Source organism: Pinus tabuliformis, chromosome 3_1, assembly GCF_031772625.1.
Source record: "Pinus tabuliformis cultivar Carrire ecotype Pingquan chromosome 3_1, CPIR1, whole genome shotgun sequence".
Lineage (NCBI taxonomy): Eukaryota > Viridiplantae > Streptophyta > Pinopsida > Pinales > Pinaceae > Pinus > Pinus tabuliformis.
Window position 1 is genome coordinate 381514949 of NC_142301.1, and position 21237 is coordinate 381536185.

Sequence of the window (21237 nt, forward strand, 5' to 3'; positions counted from 1 at the left end):
AGAAGGACAACCAGGAACTCCTAAGTTAGGAGTCTCTTCTCCATGAGCTAGATTAAATTGAAATAAGATTTACTTTCTCATAAGCTTTCCTAGATTACATTTATGTGAATATTGATTTTCTTTCAGTATATAGTTTTTATGTGAGAAGGGAAATCTTATGTGAGAAGGGAAATATTGATTTTGATATTCTTGGACGTAGTTAGACATTCTATTGCATGTGGATACTATTGATCAAATGCCATAAAACTCTACAATTTTAAAAACCAAGTAACATTGATCAATAGTATCCACATGCAATAGAATGTCTAACTACGTCCAAGAATATCACATCATTTTCTGATGCAGGAACACTCTGAGACATATTACCAGATTACAGGAATGTAAAATCTCTTACTGTGTCCAACGCGCAATATGGTAATTATCACTATTATTTAACTTTAAATCTCAAAAGTAACGGTGGACTGAATACACTGAACATACTCCTCATGAGATTTTTCTGGTTTCTCAATGGCAGTCCACACTCCAGTGGTTTCCGCTGGAGCAATTGCTGCACTTATCGTAGGCGGAGGCTCAAACATATAGAAAACCTCACCATTACTCTCAGCATAACCGCAAACAAAAATCTTGTCACGCCACGCTACACAACATGTCATCCTTGTAAGGGTTTCTGGAAGAGAACCTACTGCCCTCCAAACGTTTTCATCGGAGTGATATTTCATCACTCCTTGCTGCTTCTGGAACGAGTACAAGCGCCCAGAAGAAGCAGCAACCACACAAGACTGTGGGCCTTTCCCTTCCCCGATAGTCCACATATTCTCCAGCGTTGTCCATGCCCCTGTTTCTGGATCATAAACTTCCGCACTCCACTTGAATCGATCACGCGACTCACAAGTATAACCGCTAATAACGAAAAATTTGCCGTCGATGAAAGCACCACAGCATTCTTCGCGTTCTTCACCCATCTCAGGAATAATCTTCCATTCGTCTTCAAACAAATTGTAAACCGCTGCAGATCGCAGGAAATCTTCGTAGTCATCGTGTCCACCTGCAACGTAAAGGAGTCCCTCAGGTGATACCGAGAAAGCACCGGAGATTCGAATCTCCGGCATGTCGGCGCCACGGCTCCACTTTCCTGATGAAAAATCGTAGATGAAAACGGTGTTGAGTGCCTCCCCTAGGTGGAGGTCGGACGGATTCCATCCGCCCATCAAAACCAGCTTTCGATTGACACAAACGCAGTCACAGAAGAGGGGAATCCTATTACGAGTGCCGGGGAAATAGGGAAGGGGAGGAAACATTTCCAGTGTGCCTCGCAGAGGGTCAAAGATAGAAACCACAAATTCTAGATCATCCTCAGGGTAAGCAGGGTATTCCCGGAGTTCCACTAAACATATACACGCCTGCGAAATCCCAAACTTTTTTCTGTCTTCATAGAACTGGGGGTGGTTCACAGCGGCCTTCCAGCTTTTGCACACAGCTCTGAGGTTTTCATGGGAGTCGTAAGGCACTCTCAGCAGACACCGCCGACCTATTTCCCATGGAATAACAGCAAAACCCTCCATAATCAGATACACAACAGGTAGCGAAATACGGTCTGATAACCGACATAAGCCAATGCTTACCTTCCAAGACCAAAGACTCACGTACAAGAATTACACTCTTCTTGCCGCTTAAACACAACCGCTTGATCGAACCCAAAAGATAGCCACAGCGGAGAAAGTGAGTGAGATCGAAATAAATATGAAGGAAAACTCAATTGATAACAGATCAGCATTCCTATTTAAAGGAAGAAGCTAGAGCGAAAAATCAGTCGATAACAGATGACACGTCATCGCATAAACGCGTAGCCACCGTCAAATAATAAAAAACGGACCAATTAGCTTCCCGTTGTCGTGTAGTGTTTCACATTTTCTGCAACGGTGAACAAATCATCGATTGGTTTCTCGTCCGATTGGTTCCTTGTGCGGTGTGTAGAATTCGAGAAAGATCTAGCGATAAATAACTTTAGCATGGGCAGTACATACCGGTGAGCCAGGAGTAGCTCGCTGGAGTATCTAAAATTTAAAGATAATGTTAATTTATGGTAAAAAAGGAAATTTAATATGAATATCTATACAATTTGTTAATAATTCAATTAAGAAATGTCTCGATGAAGCACAGAAGAGAAAGTTATTTTACATTAGTTCATTATAATGGGGACGGTATAAAAAGTTTATTTTTATTTTATAGTTATTTTTAATAATAATTTTTTTATCGGTGTTCACTAAGTAACATAACTTAACTAATATGTTTTATACTATGGGAAAATCCTCAAAATTTTTATAATAAAAGTTAAAGTACGTCTTAGTTAATCTTAGTGAAACATAATTTGTTTTTTATTAGTAGAGCTAGGAATTAAAAGCTTAAGCAATTCCTTTCAATTTTGAAATTGAAGTTATATTCACATAGGCAATAGCTTTCAAATCTTCTTGATATTTAATTTTTCTTGATTTGAAATTTACTATTTCTAGCCTGTCTCATGAACAATGAATTGCTACTAAGCAGCCACTGTTGTTCCTTCTCATTTCCCATTTGATGATATAAATAAAAGTAACAAGAATTTACGTTTTAAGCCTTAGATATCTTTTCTCGCAAGTTATTCATTTGACAAACAAATAAAGGTCACTATCTTTTAAGCATTAGATATATTTTCTCGCAGGTTTTAGCACTAGATATCTTTTGTCGCAGCTTATTATTTTTTTTCGCAAATTAATTACCATGACATAAAAATAAAACCAAAAGCATGATAAAAATTGAATATAGAAACAATTGCATCTCGCTACAAGATAGGATGGTGATAGTATATTAGATAAAGTGGAAGTTTAAATAGATTGGTTTGATTCTAGAAATAACGTTAGGTAGAACCTTCTATTCATCTTCATACACATTGTAGACAACTGCAGATCGCAGGAAATCATCATGTCCACTTGCAACTTAAAGGAATCCAGACAGAGCAACGGATATTTGAATCTCCGGTGACATAGACAAAGCATCGGATATTCGAACCTCCAGAATGTCTGTGCCATGACTCCACTTTCTACACAGAAAAACAAGGTAGTGCCTCTACTAGGTGGAGATCAGACACCCGTGAAAACCAGCTTTCAATTGACAGAAGAGTGGAATCCCATTGTAGGTGCAGGGGAAATGGGAAGGGGAGGAAGCGTTTCACAGGTGCCTCACAGAGGGTCAAACACAGAAACCAAAATTCTAGATCAACATCTAGGAGAATAATCGATATTTACACTCCAAGGCCGAGTGAATATGAAATTGGAAGATATAGACTATTTGAAAGACCTACAATTCCAAGCATAAGACGAATACATTTGTAATGAACTGAATACCACAACAGTCAATGTTGGAAAGGCAGAGGAGCTGAAACAAAAATTCACACAAAACTCACACGAGTTGTGGCTCTTCTATTGATCATGCAAAACTTGATACTTACAACGAACCCGGTGAAGGGTATTTAAACCTTTTCGACTAGAGACTCACCTAAAATATCTTAACATGCAAGCAAATAATAAAATTCATCTATCACTTAACTCGACTTGACTCAATGCTCAACCCTCAACCCTCAACACTTAGTTAACTGACTCTCTAATTTTAGGCAACTCCTCATGCGGGAGTAATTAGCTTATTTTAACACTCCCCTTAACTACGACCACTAAACTAAGACTGACTCATAACAACTCAGACATGCCTGCAGGTCTATGTCTCAGCTAGGCTTACAACACCTAAGTTTCTTCTATGAAACTCCAACAAATATTTTCCTAATGACTTAGTAAATATATCAGCCAATTGATCACTAGATTTACAAGGATTCAAGTGAACTTTTCCATTTCTCACTAGTTCTCTAATAAGGTGATATTTAGTATCAATATGCTTGCTCTTATGATGAAGCACACTATTCTTGGATAGTGCAATCCCTTAGGTGTTGTAACAATATATTGTTGTTGATCCTTGTTGTTTCTACTTGAGTCCATCGAATACTCTTCTTAACAACACTACATGACATGTTGTTGATGTTGTTGCTACATATTCTGCTTCTAATGATGAAAGTGTCACAATGAGTTGCTTCTTAGATGTCCATGAAATCACGCCTAAACCAAGATGTAACACAAAACCAGAATTTACCTTCCTATCAAACAAAATTCCGACAAAATCGCTATCTATGTATGCAATCAAACCCTTATTTTTTGCGCTTGCATACATTATGCCACATTCTCTAGTTCCTAGTATATATCACAGAATTCTTTTTCCTGCACTCCATTGTGTGCCTTTTGGTGTCTCCGTAAATCTGGAAATCAAACTCACTCCTTGCATGATATCCAGTCTTGTAGCTGTGAGATACATGAGGTTGTCAACCAATCTTTTGAATAGAGTTGGATTGACATATGACCCTTCATCATCCTTTCTTAACTTTGTACTTGTTGCAACTGGTGTAGGGACAAGTTTGCGATTTTCCATCATGAATCTTTTCAACAAATCTTTGGCATATTTATTTTCACAAATAAAAATTCCTTTTTTAGATTGCTCAGCTTCTATGTTAAGAAAATATTTGATGAGACCAAGATCTGTCATCTAAAATTCTTTCATCATGGATGCTTTAAATTCATCTAACTCAAAATCACCTGTAAAAATCATCTCATCAACATATAAGCAAACAATCAAAATTTGCCCATGCTCATTTACCTTTGTGTACAAGGTAAACTCAATGTTACCTCAACAAAATCCATTCTCAATCATGTAGCTGTCAATTATGCTATACCAAGCTCTAGTCACTTGCTTAAGTCCATAAAGCGATTTCTTCAACCCGTAAACGTTATCTTCGTTACCTTCAACTTCATAACCTGGAGGTTGCTGCACATAAATTTCTTCTTCTAGAGTTCCATTGAACAAGGCTAATTTCACATCCATTTGATATAATTTCCACTTGTTCTGAGCTGTTGTAGCTAGAATTTCTCTTCTAGTATCCAATCTGGCTACCCGAGTAAATGTTTCTCCAAAATATATTCCTCGTTGTGCGAGAATCGTTTTGCTACAAGTCTAGCTTTAAATCTATCAATTTCACCTTTCTCATTCAACTTTGTCTTGTACACCCACTTTACACCAATGAGATTTTTGTCCTTTCATAAATCAACCAGATCCCATGTATCATTCATTTCAATAGCTTCAATTTCTTCATTCGTGGCTTGCACCCAATTTTCGTCTCTCATTGCTTATTCAAACAAAGAAGGTTGGAATGATAACAATGCAAAATTTCAACTAACATCCAAATCGTCATAAATATCTTTCAGAATTCTCATATTTCTCTTACCATTGCTTGATTCATCACCTGATTGATTGTTTGGAGAGTCTCGATCTATTGATATGCTTGAAGATCCATGCTACTTTGAAAATCTTGGAGTCCTTGTTGGTGTGTCTCTGTTTGTTGTCTTCACCTGTGATTCTTGCTACTCCTTTTCGGCTACATAATCTTCTTCCATCAGTGGCACTTGTGCATGAATTGTTTTGTCTATAGTTCCATTCCATGACTCCCGTTCTTTGAACACAGCATCTCTGCTAATTATGGTCTTCTTTGTGACAGAGATACAATTTGTAAGATTTTGATTGCTCACTATAACCTGTAAATATGCATTTTTCACTTTTATCATCTAATTTTCCACTTCGCTCCTTAGGCACATGTGAATTAGATACACATCCAAACACTCAGAGATGAGATACGATGCAAGATATACCTGACTATTCTTTTTATGGTACTCTTTTCATGACACTCTTTGTACGAGATATGTTGATCACATAAATAACACATGCAATTGTCTCTGTCGAATACTCATTAGACAAGTTTCTCCCTTTCAACATGCTTCTTACAATGTTCATAATTTTCTTGTTCATTCTCTTTGCTACACAATTCTGTTGCAATGTGTATTGGTTGTAAACTGTCTTTTGATTCCATGTTGTTTGCACTAATCATGGAATGCCTTTGAACCATATTCTCCACCACGATATGACTTAATACCTTCATTTGTTGATCACTTTGGTTCTCTACTAAAGCTTTGAATTCTTTTAACTTTGCAAAAGTTTCAGACTTTTTCTCCAAGAAGTAAAACCAACTCTTTCTTCTATAGTCATCAATGAAAGTGAGGAAGTAACTACTGCCACCAATCGACTGTTTCCTTATAGGTCCACAGAGGTATGTATGCATGCTCAAGAGATTTCTTTTCTCGGTATGCAAATCCCTTTGGAAACCTTTCACGATGTTGTTTTCCCGAGATGAAACACTCACAAGTACTAGTAGGTTCTTTGATGGAAGGTAATCCATTGACCGTCTATTTCTTCTACGACAATCTTAAACCAGAAAAGTGCAAGTGTCCAAACCGAAAGTTCCATAACCAATAATCATTAGAACATGCAACTGTAAAAGAATTGACCTGATCACTATAATTCATAATTAGAGGAAAGAATATGTTCCTCGTCATATGCACCTTCACTATCAGCTGCTTGCTTGGAGGCTTATCATATTTAACACATTATTGACCTTGAAAGATAACTATGTATCCTTTATGTGTCAATTGACCAACACTTATCAAATTATGTCTGAGACTAGGAACATAATATACCTCTAAGATTGTCTTCGGCTCCCCCTCCTTGGTCAGAATGTTGACCACTCCTTTTCTATCTACATCCACAGTCTTGTGAGTCCCCAAATTTACCTCTATTTTCACTGATTGATCCGAATTTGCAACAAAATTATTGTTGCATTTCATGTGGTTACTGCAACCACTGTCAATAGACACACATTATCATAAGGTTCATGGATCGTATGGCAATCTAGGAACATGGAGTTACTACTCTCTGTAGTGGCATTAGCTCTTTGGTTCCCTTGATTAGCTATCTCCTTCCTACAATCACGGTTATAGTGACCAAATTTATTGCAATAATAACATATCACCTTTGATTTTTCAAATCTTTGATCATTGCTAAAGTTTTTGCACTTGCTCCCACTCTCATGTTCATGCTCTTCTCAGGCATCTCTCTGACCACCATCTCTTCTTCCTCATCCTTTGCCTATCGATCTACATCTGCCTCGACCTCTGTCTCTTGAAATAGAAACCTAAATTTTGAAAACGGTTTCTAAAATGGAATCTTTATTTTTGTCTATCCTTGCCTCATGTGATACAAGTGATCCAATAAAATTTTAATGATGCCAAATCCTTAGCTTATTCTATGGTTGCTACCACAACATCAAATTTGGTAGATAAAAATATGGGGACTCGATATAATAACTATTTAGGAAAAACAATAACTATCGTGGTTGGTTTTGAAAAATAGATTTATAATCTTTAGGTATTTTCTCATCACTTAATTTATATATATATATATATATATATATATATATATATATATATATATATATATATATATATATATATATATATATATATATATATATATATATATATATATATATATTAAATTATTATAAAAATAAAATATTTTTTATATTTTCTATTAATGAATTTTATACTCATCTTTTCAAAAGTTGAAATGGTTTTAATCTATATAGTCACTTGAAAAAGTTGAGATTTTTTAAATTCATATAATAATGGATAAAGTTAACATTTATGTAATATAATCTCAACATTGTTGGATTGGATAAATATTTAACATTCTTGGACTCACGTACCGGAATCAAAATCTTCTTACCTGGAACAGTTAAACCCAACTGCTTGCTTGATGTTGAGCTCGCCTATACCGAACCGAACAGATAGTCACATTGGAAAGATGTCGAACAAAGTGAGATAGATTGAAATAAATATGAAGGAAAACTCAAGTCATAACAAATAAACATTCCTATCTTAGCCGAAGAAATTAGATGTCAATAACAAAGATCACATAATCGCATAAATGAGGCGACGCCCTTAGCTAATGAAAAACATATCAATTGGGTTGTGATAGTCTCAGTGTTTTGCAATTTGTGCAAGGTAAACCCTAATGGCATGGTGAACAAATAATCTATTGGTTTCTCATGCGGTTGGTTCCTTGTGTTGTGGGTAGGTGATGAGCCCAAAAAATGGATAATTATATTGGCTCATTCAACCTCCTAATTCGACCTAATCCACCATTCTCATTAGTTTATTGCATGTTTTTGATTATATTTATGCTAATAGAGTGAATTGGGTTAGTCATTATGCCAACAAGTCTAATGTGTGCTTTGTGTAGTCTTTTTGGTCAACTTGGAGACAAAATTGAAGGTTTTAATGAGCAATTGGCAGCCAAATTCGTGGGAGAACAAGGGAGAGGATTTGTAGGAAGGTGTCTCCTTCATTTATGGGCCCTTACCTAGAATTCTCCACCATCATCTCAGAGTTCAAGGGCCACCAAATCGATTATCACAAGGGCAGCCAAGCAATTCAAGTAGGACTACTGTTAACTACAAGTTTTGGCAGCCGAGTTCCTAAAGTTTAGGAGGACTGTTGGTGTCCTCAATTTGTATAAATAAGAAGGCTTAGGGCCTCATTTTGGTTAGCAAGTAGTTAGTCATTTTCTATTCATTTTGTAGTTCGATTTTTGGGCAGTAGATTAGCTTTGCTTTCAGCACATTTTCAAGTTCTCCTTGTGGACAGTTTTTGGAATGTAACATTTCTTTTGATCAATAAAGATGAATCCAGCTTTGCACCAGCTCTAAATCTCTCTTAGGAGGTTGTAGCTCTTGGGGTTGGGCCCATCTCAAGTGCCCAGTACCTCCTTTTTTTACTTTCATGTGTCTTTGCTGCATTCTTAGAATAAAATCTGTTATTTAGATTTAAACCTTGTTTTCTTATTTAGGTTGTTTTTTATGAGTAAAATAGCTTTTCATGCTCAGATTTAGTTCATAGGTTGTTAACAGAAAAAGCTTCAAGAAAAGGGCCAAAAAACATCTGTGGTTTCACCTCTCCCTCAGTGGGATTAGGAGCTGTGACTAGGATGACTTTGCTGCCCACAAAAACATTGATTTTGCTTTGCCATGCAATCACTAGTGTTTGATCTTCATGTGTAGAAGTTGGTTTTAAGTTTAGACTTCCGTTTGCTTAGTTGCATGAGTTAAAATACATGGTTTCATTGCAGGTCACACTTCTGTTCATTCTCTTTACTGACAGCTAGTAAATTAGGTCAACGAAACTAGGTCTTTGAATTTACAAGTCTTTGTTGGTTCAGATTGGAAAAATGACTTGTAGAGCACCTGTACCACTCCTTCATCTGCTTATTATCCATCAACACCCTCCACTCCACTCTCTACTTAGAATCCTTACCTTACGTCTGCCACATTTGCTGACATAACCCTAGTTTTTGTACATCATTATTTCAGTCTTCTTTGAGCCAATTTAGCCATCTACACCTTCTCATCACTCCATCCACCAGTCCCTGGGCCACTCCAGACCCCTATCCTGCTTCCATATCCATTCATGAATCTTCCCTCACTCACCCATCCTCCAAAATCCAATTTTTAAACATCCTGTAGAAATTTTTGAACATCCTGTAGAAATTCCTGAAACATCGTGTAGAAGCCCTGCAGTCTTCTTGTAGAAGCTCACGAATGAGGTTTCTTGATAGCCAAACTCTGTGAAACTCTCTGGAAGGGTGTTAGGGACCCCTTAGGCCCTCTCTGAACCTTCCCGACCTCTTCCAAGCATTTTCTCTCGCCAATCCACCTCTGCACAATCAAAAACAGTTAAATTGTATGCATGATAATTGTGACAACTTATTCAAAAATACAAAAAGATGTTTTCTTCATATAGTGATAACTTAGACACATGCATTTTACCTTCCTAGAAGTCAATGGCATCTCTTTCAGTAGCTTGCATCCTCTTTTTCGCATCAGAAAGGCTAGCTGGTAAAATTAGGGTTTGCTAGGGTTTGCATTTCCTTTCCGCTTTCCAGTTTCTTTCTGCAAGTAAATTAGCCCCTTTGAGTTAGCTTTCATTCATCAGCTAAAAATCTTCTTCTAAGAGCTCATAGAAGTTGGCTTAAGCTCCTAGTGGACTTGTGCCAGCTGTCCAAGTGACAGTTGTGGCAAGAGCTAGTACTTGTGCATACAGCACCGTCGCTTCCAAGTTTGTTACGAACTGCCGGGTTGATAAAATTAAAGAAGGGAGTCTCAGGAGTTGCAGCATTATTACTGCAATACTGGGGCTCACCACTCTTTTTGGCGCCGTTGCCGGGGAAGCGTCAGAGTATTGGTGATTGCTTCTTTTCTTCTATTTTCCACTACAACCTTCTGCTAAGTAGCTTATTTCATTTCCATTAGGCAATTTCGTTTATGAAAAAGTAGATTAGAATTTCCCGCTTTCATAGATTAGAATTTCAATTCCGCAATTTCATTTTCTGCAAGCGTAGATTAGCATTTCAATTCCGCAAGCGTAGACTAGCATTTCATTCCTGCAATTTCATTTGAGCAAAATAGATTAGTCCTTTCCTGCTTTCATTTCAATTTCGCATTTTCATTTCAGTAAGATAGTTAGTCGCAGTTCAATCTATTTCAGTTTTGTAGGTAGAAGTAGAAAAAAGCAAAAATCAACCAAAAAGATTTCATTTCATGCCTTGTAGGAGTAGAGATAAGTTAGAAAAATGATTGCACAACACCCCCACTGCTTCACGCAACCAACATTCTCTCTTCTTCGATGGTTGTGATTAAAGAACCCTTAGGTGGACAACAAGACATATTTGAAGAACCTCAAGGGAAGAAGAAGAAGAAACCATTCCTCTGGAGCAAACGGCTACAAGCAGAAATGTTAGGAGCAGTCCCTTGTCCAAAGATGAATTTGAAGATCAGATGGAAGATTTCAAGAGTGATATGAGGCAGTTTCTTGCCATGCAATTGGATACCCTATGGATCCAAAAGAAGCAAGAGGAATCCGAGAGGGATTTGGTCATCTTTTGTCCCAGGTGCACTAGAAAACGTCCTAGGAACGAATGTCCAATGCACTCCCTAGAAGTGTGTTTCATCTGTGAAGAATACCATCCTACGAATCAGTGCCCTTCCATGCCCGGAATTAAAGCTGCATATCAGAGAACCAAAGGAGCCATTGAATCACTCCGTTATATGAACCAAAGGAGGCCACATGGACCTAGATCTTACCAGCAGGAACTGCAAGGGGCATCCGAGACCTGTTATGACCCCTATCAAGCCACTTTCATGCCTTCTTGGGGTCCCCCTACTCATCCTTCCTGGTTCACACCTCCTCCTTGTTCCTTCACAGATCCATATTATGCCCAACCAGCTGCTCATTCGTTTCACTCTTATGCTCAGCCACAGCCTCAGTGGAATGCACCTCATCAGGGGTGGAGGCCCCAATACAACACTCCTCCCACTTATTTTCCTCCACCACCTACTCATCCACAACCATCGCCTCCTCCTCCACCAAGGCAGCCCCAAATGCCTGCCCAACCACAACCCCATCCACATCCATCTCAAATATACATCCCCACTCAGCTACCCGTACCACCATTCCCAAAACCATACAATGGAGTAGCTCAATCCAATTACAATGCTAAGGCACAACATGTCCAAATGACTCCTCTTGAGCTCGATGATCTTCACCGTAGCTCAGGAAGAGTATTGAAAAACAAAGATTATATTGACAACATTGAAGGGCCAAAGGCACAAGAGGATTCAAAAGAAGGGATCAAAGAACCATGGGTTGCACTTCATGAAGAGAAAACATCAGAATTAGAGATCAAGAAAGCTCCCTCATGGTTACCATCAAATCTTCCATGTAATCAAGAGAAAGATCAACAAAAAGAGGAAGATGAGAAAGTCATGGTAGAAGGCGATATGAAACATGATCCAGATCAGCAAAAGGACTAAGGATATCAGTTCTATAATGAAATATGGTTTCAGACGGTCACTAAGTGGTAGCAGTACTCTCTTCTTCAGCTATGTTTGATCCCTTCAAAGTCAAATCATTTGGTCTCTGAAATCCGGATAGCTGTCAAAACATGCATTTCAAGCCTCCACATCATCTTGTCTCTAATCTCGATGTGCACATGGCTCCATTGGAAGTATTCTTATACTTGAAAAGAATTTTGTTTTTCAAGTAGGGTAGGGTAGAAAAAAAAAGAAAAAAGAAAAAGAAAAAAAATGAAAATAAAAATCTAAGGTGAAAACCTCCTTGGAGGCACCTTAGATTGGCTCATTGATTGAAAACCTCATGAGGTAGTCAATGGGTTGGAAAGAAGAGAAAACAAAAAGGGAATAAGATCCCTGGGTCAAAACCTCCCTTGGAGGCGCCCGGGGCAGGCAATTAGGGTGAAAACCTCCATGAGGCGCCCTAGTTGTTTCTCAAAAAAAAAAAAAAAAAGAGAAAAAGAGAAATAAAAATAAACCTAATTTCCATTGGATAATTGCAGGTTGCAAGAAAGAAATTGCAGGTCAGGAAGATCACTCAAAACAAAGACAAAGGAATTTTTGTGCCTTCTACAAGAAGTTCTCTATTTCTACAGGAAACATCCTGTAGAACCTTCAAGCGAGCCAGATTCGATTTTGGAAGGGAATCTAAAGCTTGGAATCTATTGGTTATGCCTACAAGCATCCATTTTTCCATTCCTCACCCTTTTCCATCATTTTTTCCATGTCATTGTGCTTCTTTCCTCAAAACTGTGTTTTCTACAGGAAGTTCCTGTAGAAATTACAAGAAGTTAAAAATGGATTGAAAAAAAAGTAGTTTGGCGAACACGATAGCTTCCGCAAGGGTTCAGAAGTCCTCCTGCAATCTTCAAACTCCTCCTCCATCATCTCCATGCCTGCATCACAGCCAAAGCTCAGTTTTTCCTTCCATGCAAAAACTTGCAGAATGCTTTGAAGAAAAAATACATAGAATAGAATTTGTTTTTTCCCTAGCTTGAAAACCATGCATCCATTTGCAAAATTGTTACGGAAGAGTTGTATAGGTACAATGGCAACATGCCCGAGCAATTTCAACCAATTCCGGTGCGCGGTCTCTAAGAAATCAGCGTCCATCACCTTCAGCCATTTTTGAATTTTCTCCACATCCGTGCATCCGTTTCAAAACCTGTTCCATGGGGAGATGCACATTGATGATAGTAGCTTACGAAAGCATTTTCAGCCGATTCCAATGCACGGTTTCCGAGAAATTGATCTCGGTAATCTTCAACCATTTCCTGTTTTCCTTGAAATATGTGCATCCATTGATCGCGATTTTGCTATGGGAGGTACATAATGATGGTAGGAACATGCTCAGAAAGTTTCAGATCGATCTGATCTATCGTTCAGGAGCAATGGCGAAAACAAGTTTTGGTGCAGTGAAAATTCAGCAGCAGCAGCTTGAGGGTGCAGATCTGAACGTGGAAATGAACTCTTGCAGCCTAGATCTGGACAGAGGATACCTGCACAAGAAAAATAACCACACATCAGACAGCAAAAAGCTGATAACATAAAGGATCCAGGAATGCAACCACAGAAACCAGTGCATGCAGCAAATGAAAGGCTATAGCACCTCACAACAACCATTCGACTTGCAGGTATGTGTCTAAACCAGCTCCTCTATTTGCATCAATATGATTCGAAAGTGCATAACGAATGAAGTGGTGGGATTACGCTGATAGTTCCTTGTCCAATTGTCTAGCAATCAGCCAGGAATCATGTAGCGTACATGTTAGACAACTCACGTGAAATTATAAAAAAAAAAAAGGGAGTGTTAGCCATTTGAACTGCAGTGCAACTGATCAAGAAGAAAACATACAGTTAATAAATAGAATTGCAGTCTGCATGTGGCCACGTACACCTGGCCACTTCACTCCCTCACCAAGAATCACGCCGCAATGTAAAATTCTCGGCTGAAACTCACACCACCTGTTGTCCATTTGCACTTGACTGAAGTATGCATCCTCCGCTTCCACAAAATGATGAACAAGTCGTCCTCCACTGGTTTCTACCTGTTTTCTACATTATCCCGCGTATGAGGCTCGCTCAAAGGCAGAGTAACATTCTACAGTAACTGGGAAGGTCTTCTACAAGAAGAATCCTCAAAAAATATTGCACAGCTTTCTGGAGCAGGGAGGCTTGGGATCTTTTTCTTCATCGAATTAGGAGCTCTAAACAAGGTAGGCTCGAAAAACTTCTCCATGCATGATATATTTTGAAAGGTGGTGAATTGAACTGTCTGGAGCAGGAGAATTGGAAACAAGTCCACCTGTAAGTCAAAAATAGTAGTGTGATTGTTTGTTGCACGGAATTTCTCAGTTTTTCTGCATGCTCAGCTGTGAGAGCCAGCCTGTGGATGAAAATTTTAAAATTTGCATATCTGAATGTGTCCTGAGAAGAAAACTTGGTCTCTGACCTCTATCTGTAGAATCAAAACTCTTCCTCTCATAACCAGATAGCTGAAGAATTTTTAATGTCCTTGAGATCTCTTTCTACCAAAAAAAAGAAGAGAATCGAAGAAAAAACTTGGTTAGAGTCTTTTGCAGGCATGAACATAATTGTTAAAATAGAGTAAGGTATCATATCAGAATTTGATGCAGGTGATCTAGGATTGTAAAAGGATGGAAATCTTAAAGTTGGTAGGGGACTTGGAGAATGGAATTAGAGTCTCACATCAAAGGAGAGAAATGAAGATTATGTCACCGATCCAAGCTAGTTTGGAACTGTCTAAATCGAGAACATGGGAACAATACTTTGAGAGTGCTTATAAAAGAGATCAGGCTGGGAATGCAAAATTTATTTACTATGACGGATCAGGCTTGGCAGCTGACAACCGGCTACAGCAAGAAGGATTAATTGAAGGTGCCCAAAATTGTACAAATGAAGGTTTAGCAAACATTGGTGCGACTTAAAATTGACCATAAGACCAATGAGATGAAATAAGTGTAAGGTGGAAATCAGTCATAGGTTGGACCATTCAAGGCATGTAATTAACCAACCAGGAACAGTAAGTTTGTGTCTTGTCATAGTACAGTCATACAATGAATAGGTGGGGTATTTTACATGATCAAGAGAAATACAAGGATCCAAATAAAAGCGAGAGGGGGAGGACAAGGCTGGATACTCAAAGAACTAATGTTGATGAGTTAGTGGAAGTGCTGAAGAAAAATAAAGGATGGCAAGGAAGAAGAACACATTAAAAAAATATATGAGAAAACCGATGATGAAGAAACGCAAGACATTTAGGCAAGGCAAGAACAAAGAGGAAAAGAAACAAAGGCCAAATTTCTGAAGCCTAAAACTGTGGGAGGAACAATGGCACAAACACCCAAGAAAAAAGATTTCAGAATAGAGCAGAGAGGACTAAAAAAAGTCCAAACAAGTAAGGGCACACCCAAGGCAACCACAACACAAGTCAAATAGAAGGCACCCCTAGCCAAGCAAGCCAAATCGGGAAAACTGGTTCTACAGGAAGCTAGCAGACTGTTTCTATAGGAAGACAGAAAACTGTTTCTACAGGAAGCACAAAAACGGCCACTACAGGGCTTTCTATAGGAAGTTTGGGGAAAGGGAAACAGAAGGAGAAATCGCCTGAAATTTTTGCTAGGGAGGCAGCAGCTGTGCTGGCCACCCTAAGCACATCCCCCAAGAAGAAGGAGAAGTGAAAGAGGGAGCCTTCCATGTATTTTAAGGCAAGAAGGAGCACACAGATAAAAGTGGGCAGACCCAAACCACAAACAAAGGAGAAAATTGTCATTAAGGACACAAAAGCTAAAAAAAAAGGAGGAGCCTCCTTCAAGGATGTCCATCACCTATGAATGAGGAAGCCGAAAGAGAGAATTCAGATGATGGACTCAAAGGCCGCTCTACAGGAAGTTGAGACAGTTCTACAGGAAGCTGAGAATTTTCTATAGGAAACTTGAGCTAAGCTAAAAGAGGCCGAGAAATTGGAGGAAAATGTGGCCAAACAATCACAGGAAGAAGGAAAGACACGGAAACATCTGATGAACATCAAGGAGAGGACAAGCTGCCAGCTGAGGTTAAAGATTTAACAAAACTCCTCTAGGAAAAAGAGCATAGGCAGTGGGAAGAAGCAAAGAGAAAAGCATGGTTTCATGACCGAGAAGAGGACATCACTTTAGAAGCTTGGCATGACAGGGAGGCCACCAAGGCCATCAAATATGAGGAGATAGATTGGTTGCTCAGAGGATGAGCAACACTTTCAGTAGGGGGTGATGAGGAGCCAAAAAAATGGATAATTATATGGGCTCATTCAACCTCCTAATTTGACTTAATCCACCATTCTCATTAGTTTATTGCATTTTTTTTATTATATTTATGCTAATAGAGTGAATTGGGTTAGTCATTATGCCAAAAAGTCTAATGTGTGCTTTGTGTAGTCTTTTTGGTCAACTTGGAGACAAAATTGAAGGTTTTAATGAGCACTTGGCAGCCAAATTCGTGGGAGAACAAGGGAGAGGATTTGTAGGAAGGTGTCCCCTTCATTTATGGGCCCTTACCTTGAATTCTCCACCATCAACTCAGAGTTCAAGGGCCACCAAATCGATTATCACAAGGGTAGCCAAGCAAGTCAACTAGGACTGCTGCTAACTACGAGTTTTGGCAGCCGAGTTCCTAAAGTTTAGGAGGAATGTTTGGGTCCTCAATTTGTATAAATAAGAAGGCTTAGGGCCTCATTTTGGTCAGCCAGTATTTAGTCATTTTGTATTCATTTTGTAGTCATTTTGTAGTTTGATTTTTAGGCAGTAGATTAGCTTTGCTTTCAGCACATTTTTTTCTCCTTGTGGACAGTTTTGGAATGTAACATTTCTTTTGATCAATAAAGATGAATCCAGCTCTAAATCTCTCTTAGGAGGTTGTAGCTCTTGGGGTTGGTCCCATCTCAAGTGCCTAGTACCTCCTTTGTTTACTTTCATGTGTCTTTGTTGCATTCTTAGAATAAAGTCTATTATTTAGATTTAAACCTTGTTTTATTATTTAGGTTGTTTTTGATGAGTAAAATAGCTTTTCATGCTCAGATTTAGTTCATAGGTTGTTAACAGAGAAAGCTTCAAGAAAAGGGCCAACAAACATCTGTGGTTTCACCTCTCCCTCAGTGGGATCAGGAGCTGTGACTAGGATGACTTTGCTGCCCACAAAAACACTGATTTTGCTTTGCCATGCAATCACTAGTGTTTGATCTTCATGTGTAGAAGTTGGTTACAAGTTTAGACTTTCGTTTGCTTAGTTGCATGAGTTAAAATACATGGTTTCATTGCAGGTCACACTTCTGATCATTCTCTTTACAGACAGCTAGCAAATTAGGTCAACGAAACTAGGTCTTTGAATTTACAAGTCTTTGTTGGTTTAGATTGGAAAAACGACTTGCGGAGCACCTGTACCACTCCTTCATCTGCTTATTCTCCATCAGCACCATCCACTCTACCCTCTACTTAGAATACTTACCTCACGTTTGCCACATTTTCTCACATAACCCTGAGCCAATTTAGCCATCTACACCTTCTCACCACTCCATCCACCAATCCCTAGGCCACTCCAGACCCCTATCCTACCTCCATATCCATTCATGCATCTTCCCTCACTCACCTATCCTCCAAAATCCAATTTTTAAACATCCTGTAGAAATTTCTGAACATCCTGTAGAAATTCCTGAAACATCCTGTAGAACCCCTGCAAACTTCCTATAGAAGCTCACGAATGAGGTTTCTTGATAGCCAAACTCTGTGAAACTCTTTGGAAGGGTGTTAGGGACCCCTTAGGCCCTCTCTGAACCTTCCCGACCTCTTCCAAACATTTCCTCTCGCCAATCCACCGCTGCACAGTCAAAAATAGTTAAATTGTATGCATGATAATTGTGACAACTTATTCAAAAATAAAAAAATATGTTTTCTTCATATAGTGATAACTTAGAAACATGCATTTTACCTTCCTAGAAGTCAATGGCATCTCTTTTAGTAGCTTGCATCCCCTTTTTCGCATCAAAAAGGCTAGCTAGTAAAATTAGGGTTTGCTAGGGTTTGCATTTCCTTTCCACTTTCCAGTTTCTTTCTGCAAGTAAATTAGCCCCATTGAGTTAGCTTTCATTCATCAGTTAAAAAGCTTCTTCTAAGAGCTCATGGAAGTTGGCTTAAGCTCCTAGTGGACTTGTGCCAGCTGACCAAGTGACAGCTATGACAAGAGCTATTACTTGTGCATACAGCATCGTCGCTTCCAAGTTTGTTACGAACTACCGGGTTGATAAAATTAAAGAAGGGAGTCTCAGGAGTTGCAACATTATTGCTGCAATATTGGGGCTCACCAGTAGGATTCGAGAAAGATCATACAATAAATAACTTAAATATGGGCACTACACATTGGTGAACCAATGGTTACTTGCTAGAGAAGTAGTAACTATTTAGTGTACGCACTTGTATTAGCTATTGAGTAAAACATATTTTGAGAAATAAATTTATAACAAAGTTGATTCTGTAAAAATATATAAAAACTAAATATATATTTTTATTTAATTCACTATGCAAATCTTTTTTTAAATTGTTATAAAATTTATACACTTTTTTACTACCTAAATTTGTTAACTAAATATATTTTTTATAAATGGATTTTAAAATCATTTCAGATCGTTTCATTTCATATAATGATAATAAACTTTATAATTTCAATAACATAATCTCAGTAAAAAAAAAAATTGTTATCAAATTTATACACTTTTTTACTACCTAAATTTGTTAACTAAATATATTTTTTATAAATGGATTTTATAATCATTTCAGATTGTTTGATTTCATAAAATGATTGTAAATTTTAAAATTTCAATAACATAATCTCAATAATTTTGACTTTGATGAAAATTATATTTGGAGAACGGTAAGGTTAATATTAACAACCTATCAACATGATGTATATATTATGAAATGTAGTTTAGGTAGTCCTATGTAATGGCTTATTATTCTCAAGAATATTGGATTGCAAATTTCATATGGATGGTAGCAAGGTGAACACGACAAGCATATTTGTAACAATAAAATCTACTTTCCAAGAACATTGGAATGTGTGCAACTAAATATGGAGGCTAGCATGGTTAACATCACTAGGCAAACATATTTTTTGACAACGAAATAAGCTTGTTTTATTTTCAAGAACATTGGAATGTGTGCAAACTCAATATGGATAATATCAAGGTCAATAAAATTACTGACAATGAAATTGAGGTGCATTGTTGTAGTGAACATTGGAATGGTTGAAAAGTCAATATGGAGGATAGCCCCTTCAAAACCGCTAGCAATCTAATAAATAAGCAAGACATGCATGGCATAATCTCAAAAAAATGGAATAAGTGAAAACTCAATATGGAAGATAGCAAAGTCAACACCACCAAGTAAACACCCTTTTTTCGAATTGAAATCCACATGAGTAAGAAACACATGCATGGCACCATTTCAAAAACTTTGGAGCAGTTGCGAACTAAATATGGAATATAGAAAGGTCAACATCAACAAGTATATTTTCTATTAAATGCATGCAAACACAATTCCAAAAACTTTAGGATAGATACAAACTCAATATGGAGGATATAAAGGTCAATGCCACTAAGAAAGCACCTTTTACAACAACGAAATAGATAGAAGTAAGCAATATATGCATGGCACAATCTCAACAATTTTGAAATGTGTGCAAACTTAATATCGAGGATAGAAAGGTCAACACCACCAAGAAAGTGTTTTTATAGGAGATGCATGACACAACCTCAACAACTTTGGAATGGATACAAACTCAATATAGAGGATAGCAAGGTTCCCTTCCAAAAATTCTTGCAATATTGCGAAAATCTCCTCATAGGTTCAAACAAGTAATGAAAACCAACAAGAAAATAATTGTCCCAATGATAAGATCAACAATAACAAAAAGATTTTTTATCAAGCTATGAGAAGTGAGCTATATAAATAAGTTCAACATCAACATGAGGCATACCTTTCCATTATGGAAATTTGTTATAGAACTAAACACGATATTGATTATGTGAATTTATCAAGGTATAATCTTATATGCAGAGTTTACACTCATCTATATATTGATGTTGTGTATTTTTTTTTTGATGGGGAACTAGCAACCTCCTTAGATGTCTTGGGATATATGCAATAACCGACAAACCACATCTATCATAAAATCATAGTTCATCCTCAGACCAAGACATCTAGAGACCACTAGAAATGGGCTGTTAGTCTCCAATGAGATGCATATCCTTTAAGTCTTTCTCTAACGGGCCATGTCATGAGAGACTTGAACCCAAGTGGATGAGATGGAAAACCAAACCACCATTTTAGCCACTTGAACTAAGAAGTTCCATTGAAAAATTAATGTTGTGTATTTCAAGGTCATGACACGTATAAATTCTATGAAATGTAATACATAACATGTAAACATACTTGATCTAGATTTAAACAAGAATGCAACAAATTATGGATATGACCATAAACATAGAGATTCAACAGAAATAACACTTCATTTCATTGATGTAAAGTACTGAAATATGCTTACAAACAAAAATGGAAATAAACTAGCTCGGACGATGGTAGCTTATCTTTGAGAAGAGATGTGGTAGCTACATGCATCTGAAATGCGTTATAATGAGGTTCAAGGGCCTTTTTATTATTTAACAATAAGAGCAAACCCTAAACAACCAAAACCCTAACCGAAGGAGATGTAACACCAATATTTTATGGGCCCCATTGGGGTGAGTTGTACAACCAACTTCCCGGGGTTGTGACTTCATCATATTATCTCTGTTTGATGCACATGATAACCCATTGGAAAGATCTCTCCAATGACTACGATGAAAAAGATGAGTTTAGACAGAAAATCATTGGCGATAGATTGGCAAAAAAATGTCGCTTAGGGCCTCAAAACGGTTTCAGAAGTTTAGGACATAAGAAATTGCTAAAAATAGTAAACTGTGCTACAATTAAGGAAACTAAAAAACAGAAAGAAACAATGGTGGGAATCCAAGTGGAATTGGTTGGTGGCCACCAATATCCACCTGGATCATTCCTTCCCCCTTAGGAAGCAATGGTCGGCATTGCATTGTGTTCCTCCATGAGATGATGAAACTTTTGCTGAACTTGGTCCCTCGTGAGCTACTTGCCCTAGTCAAGGAGTTGGCCTACTTTAACAACTCGATACATTTGGATCTTCTGTTGGAGAGTGTTCTTGATCTACGTGTCCATGATCTGATCAATTGTGGCTTGCTCCATGCAATC

At 37.8% G+C, this 21237-nt stretch overlaps 1 protein-coding gene across 1 annotated transcript in view; it reads right to left on the reverse strand.

The window, feature by feature from the left end:
• Positions 1–412: 412 nt before the first annotated feature.
• The window catches only part of LOC149187319 (F-box/kelch-repeat protein At1g80440-like), a 34733-nt gene continuing 13908 nt past the window's right edge, over positions 413–21237 (reverse strand). Inside the window, exons 2-3 of the mRNA XM_089409619.1 lie at positions 1623–1751; positions 413–1528 (exon numbers count right to left, since the gene is read on the reverse strand). Of these exons, the coding sequence (XP_089265745.1) occupies positions 438–1528; positions 1623–1751 (1220 nt within the window). The 3' untranslated portion in view covers positions 413–437. The remainder of the gene's footprint in view (positions 1529–1622; positions 1752–21237) is intronic.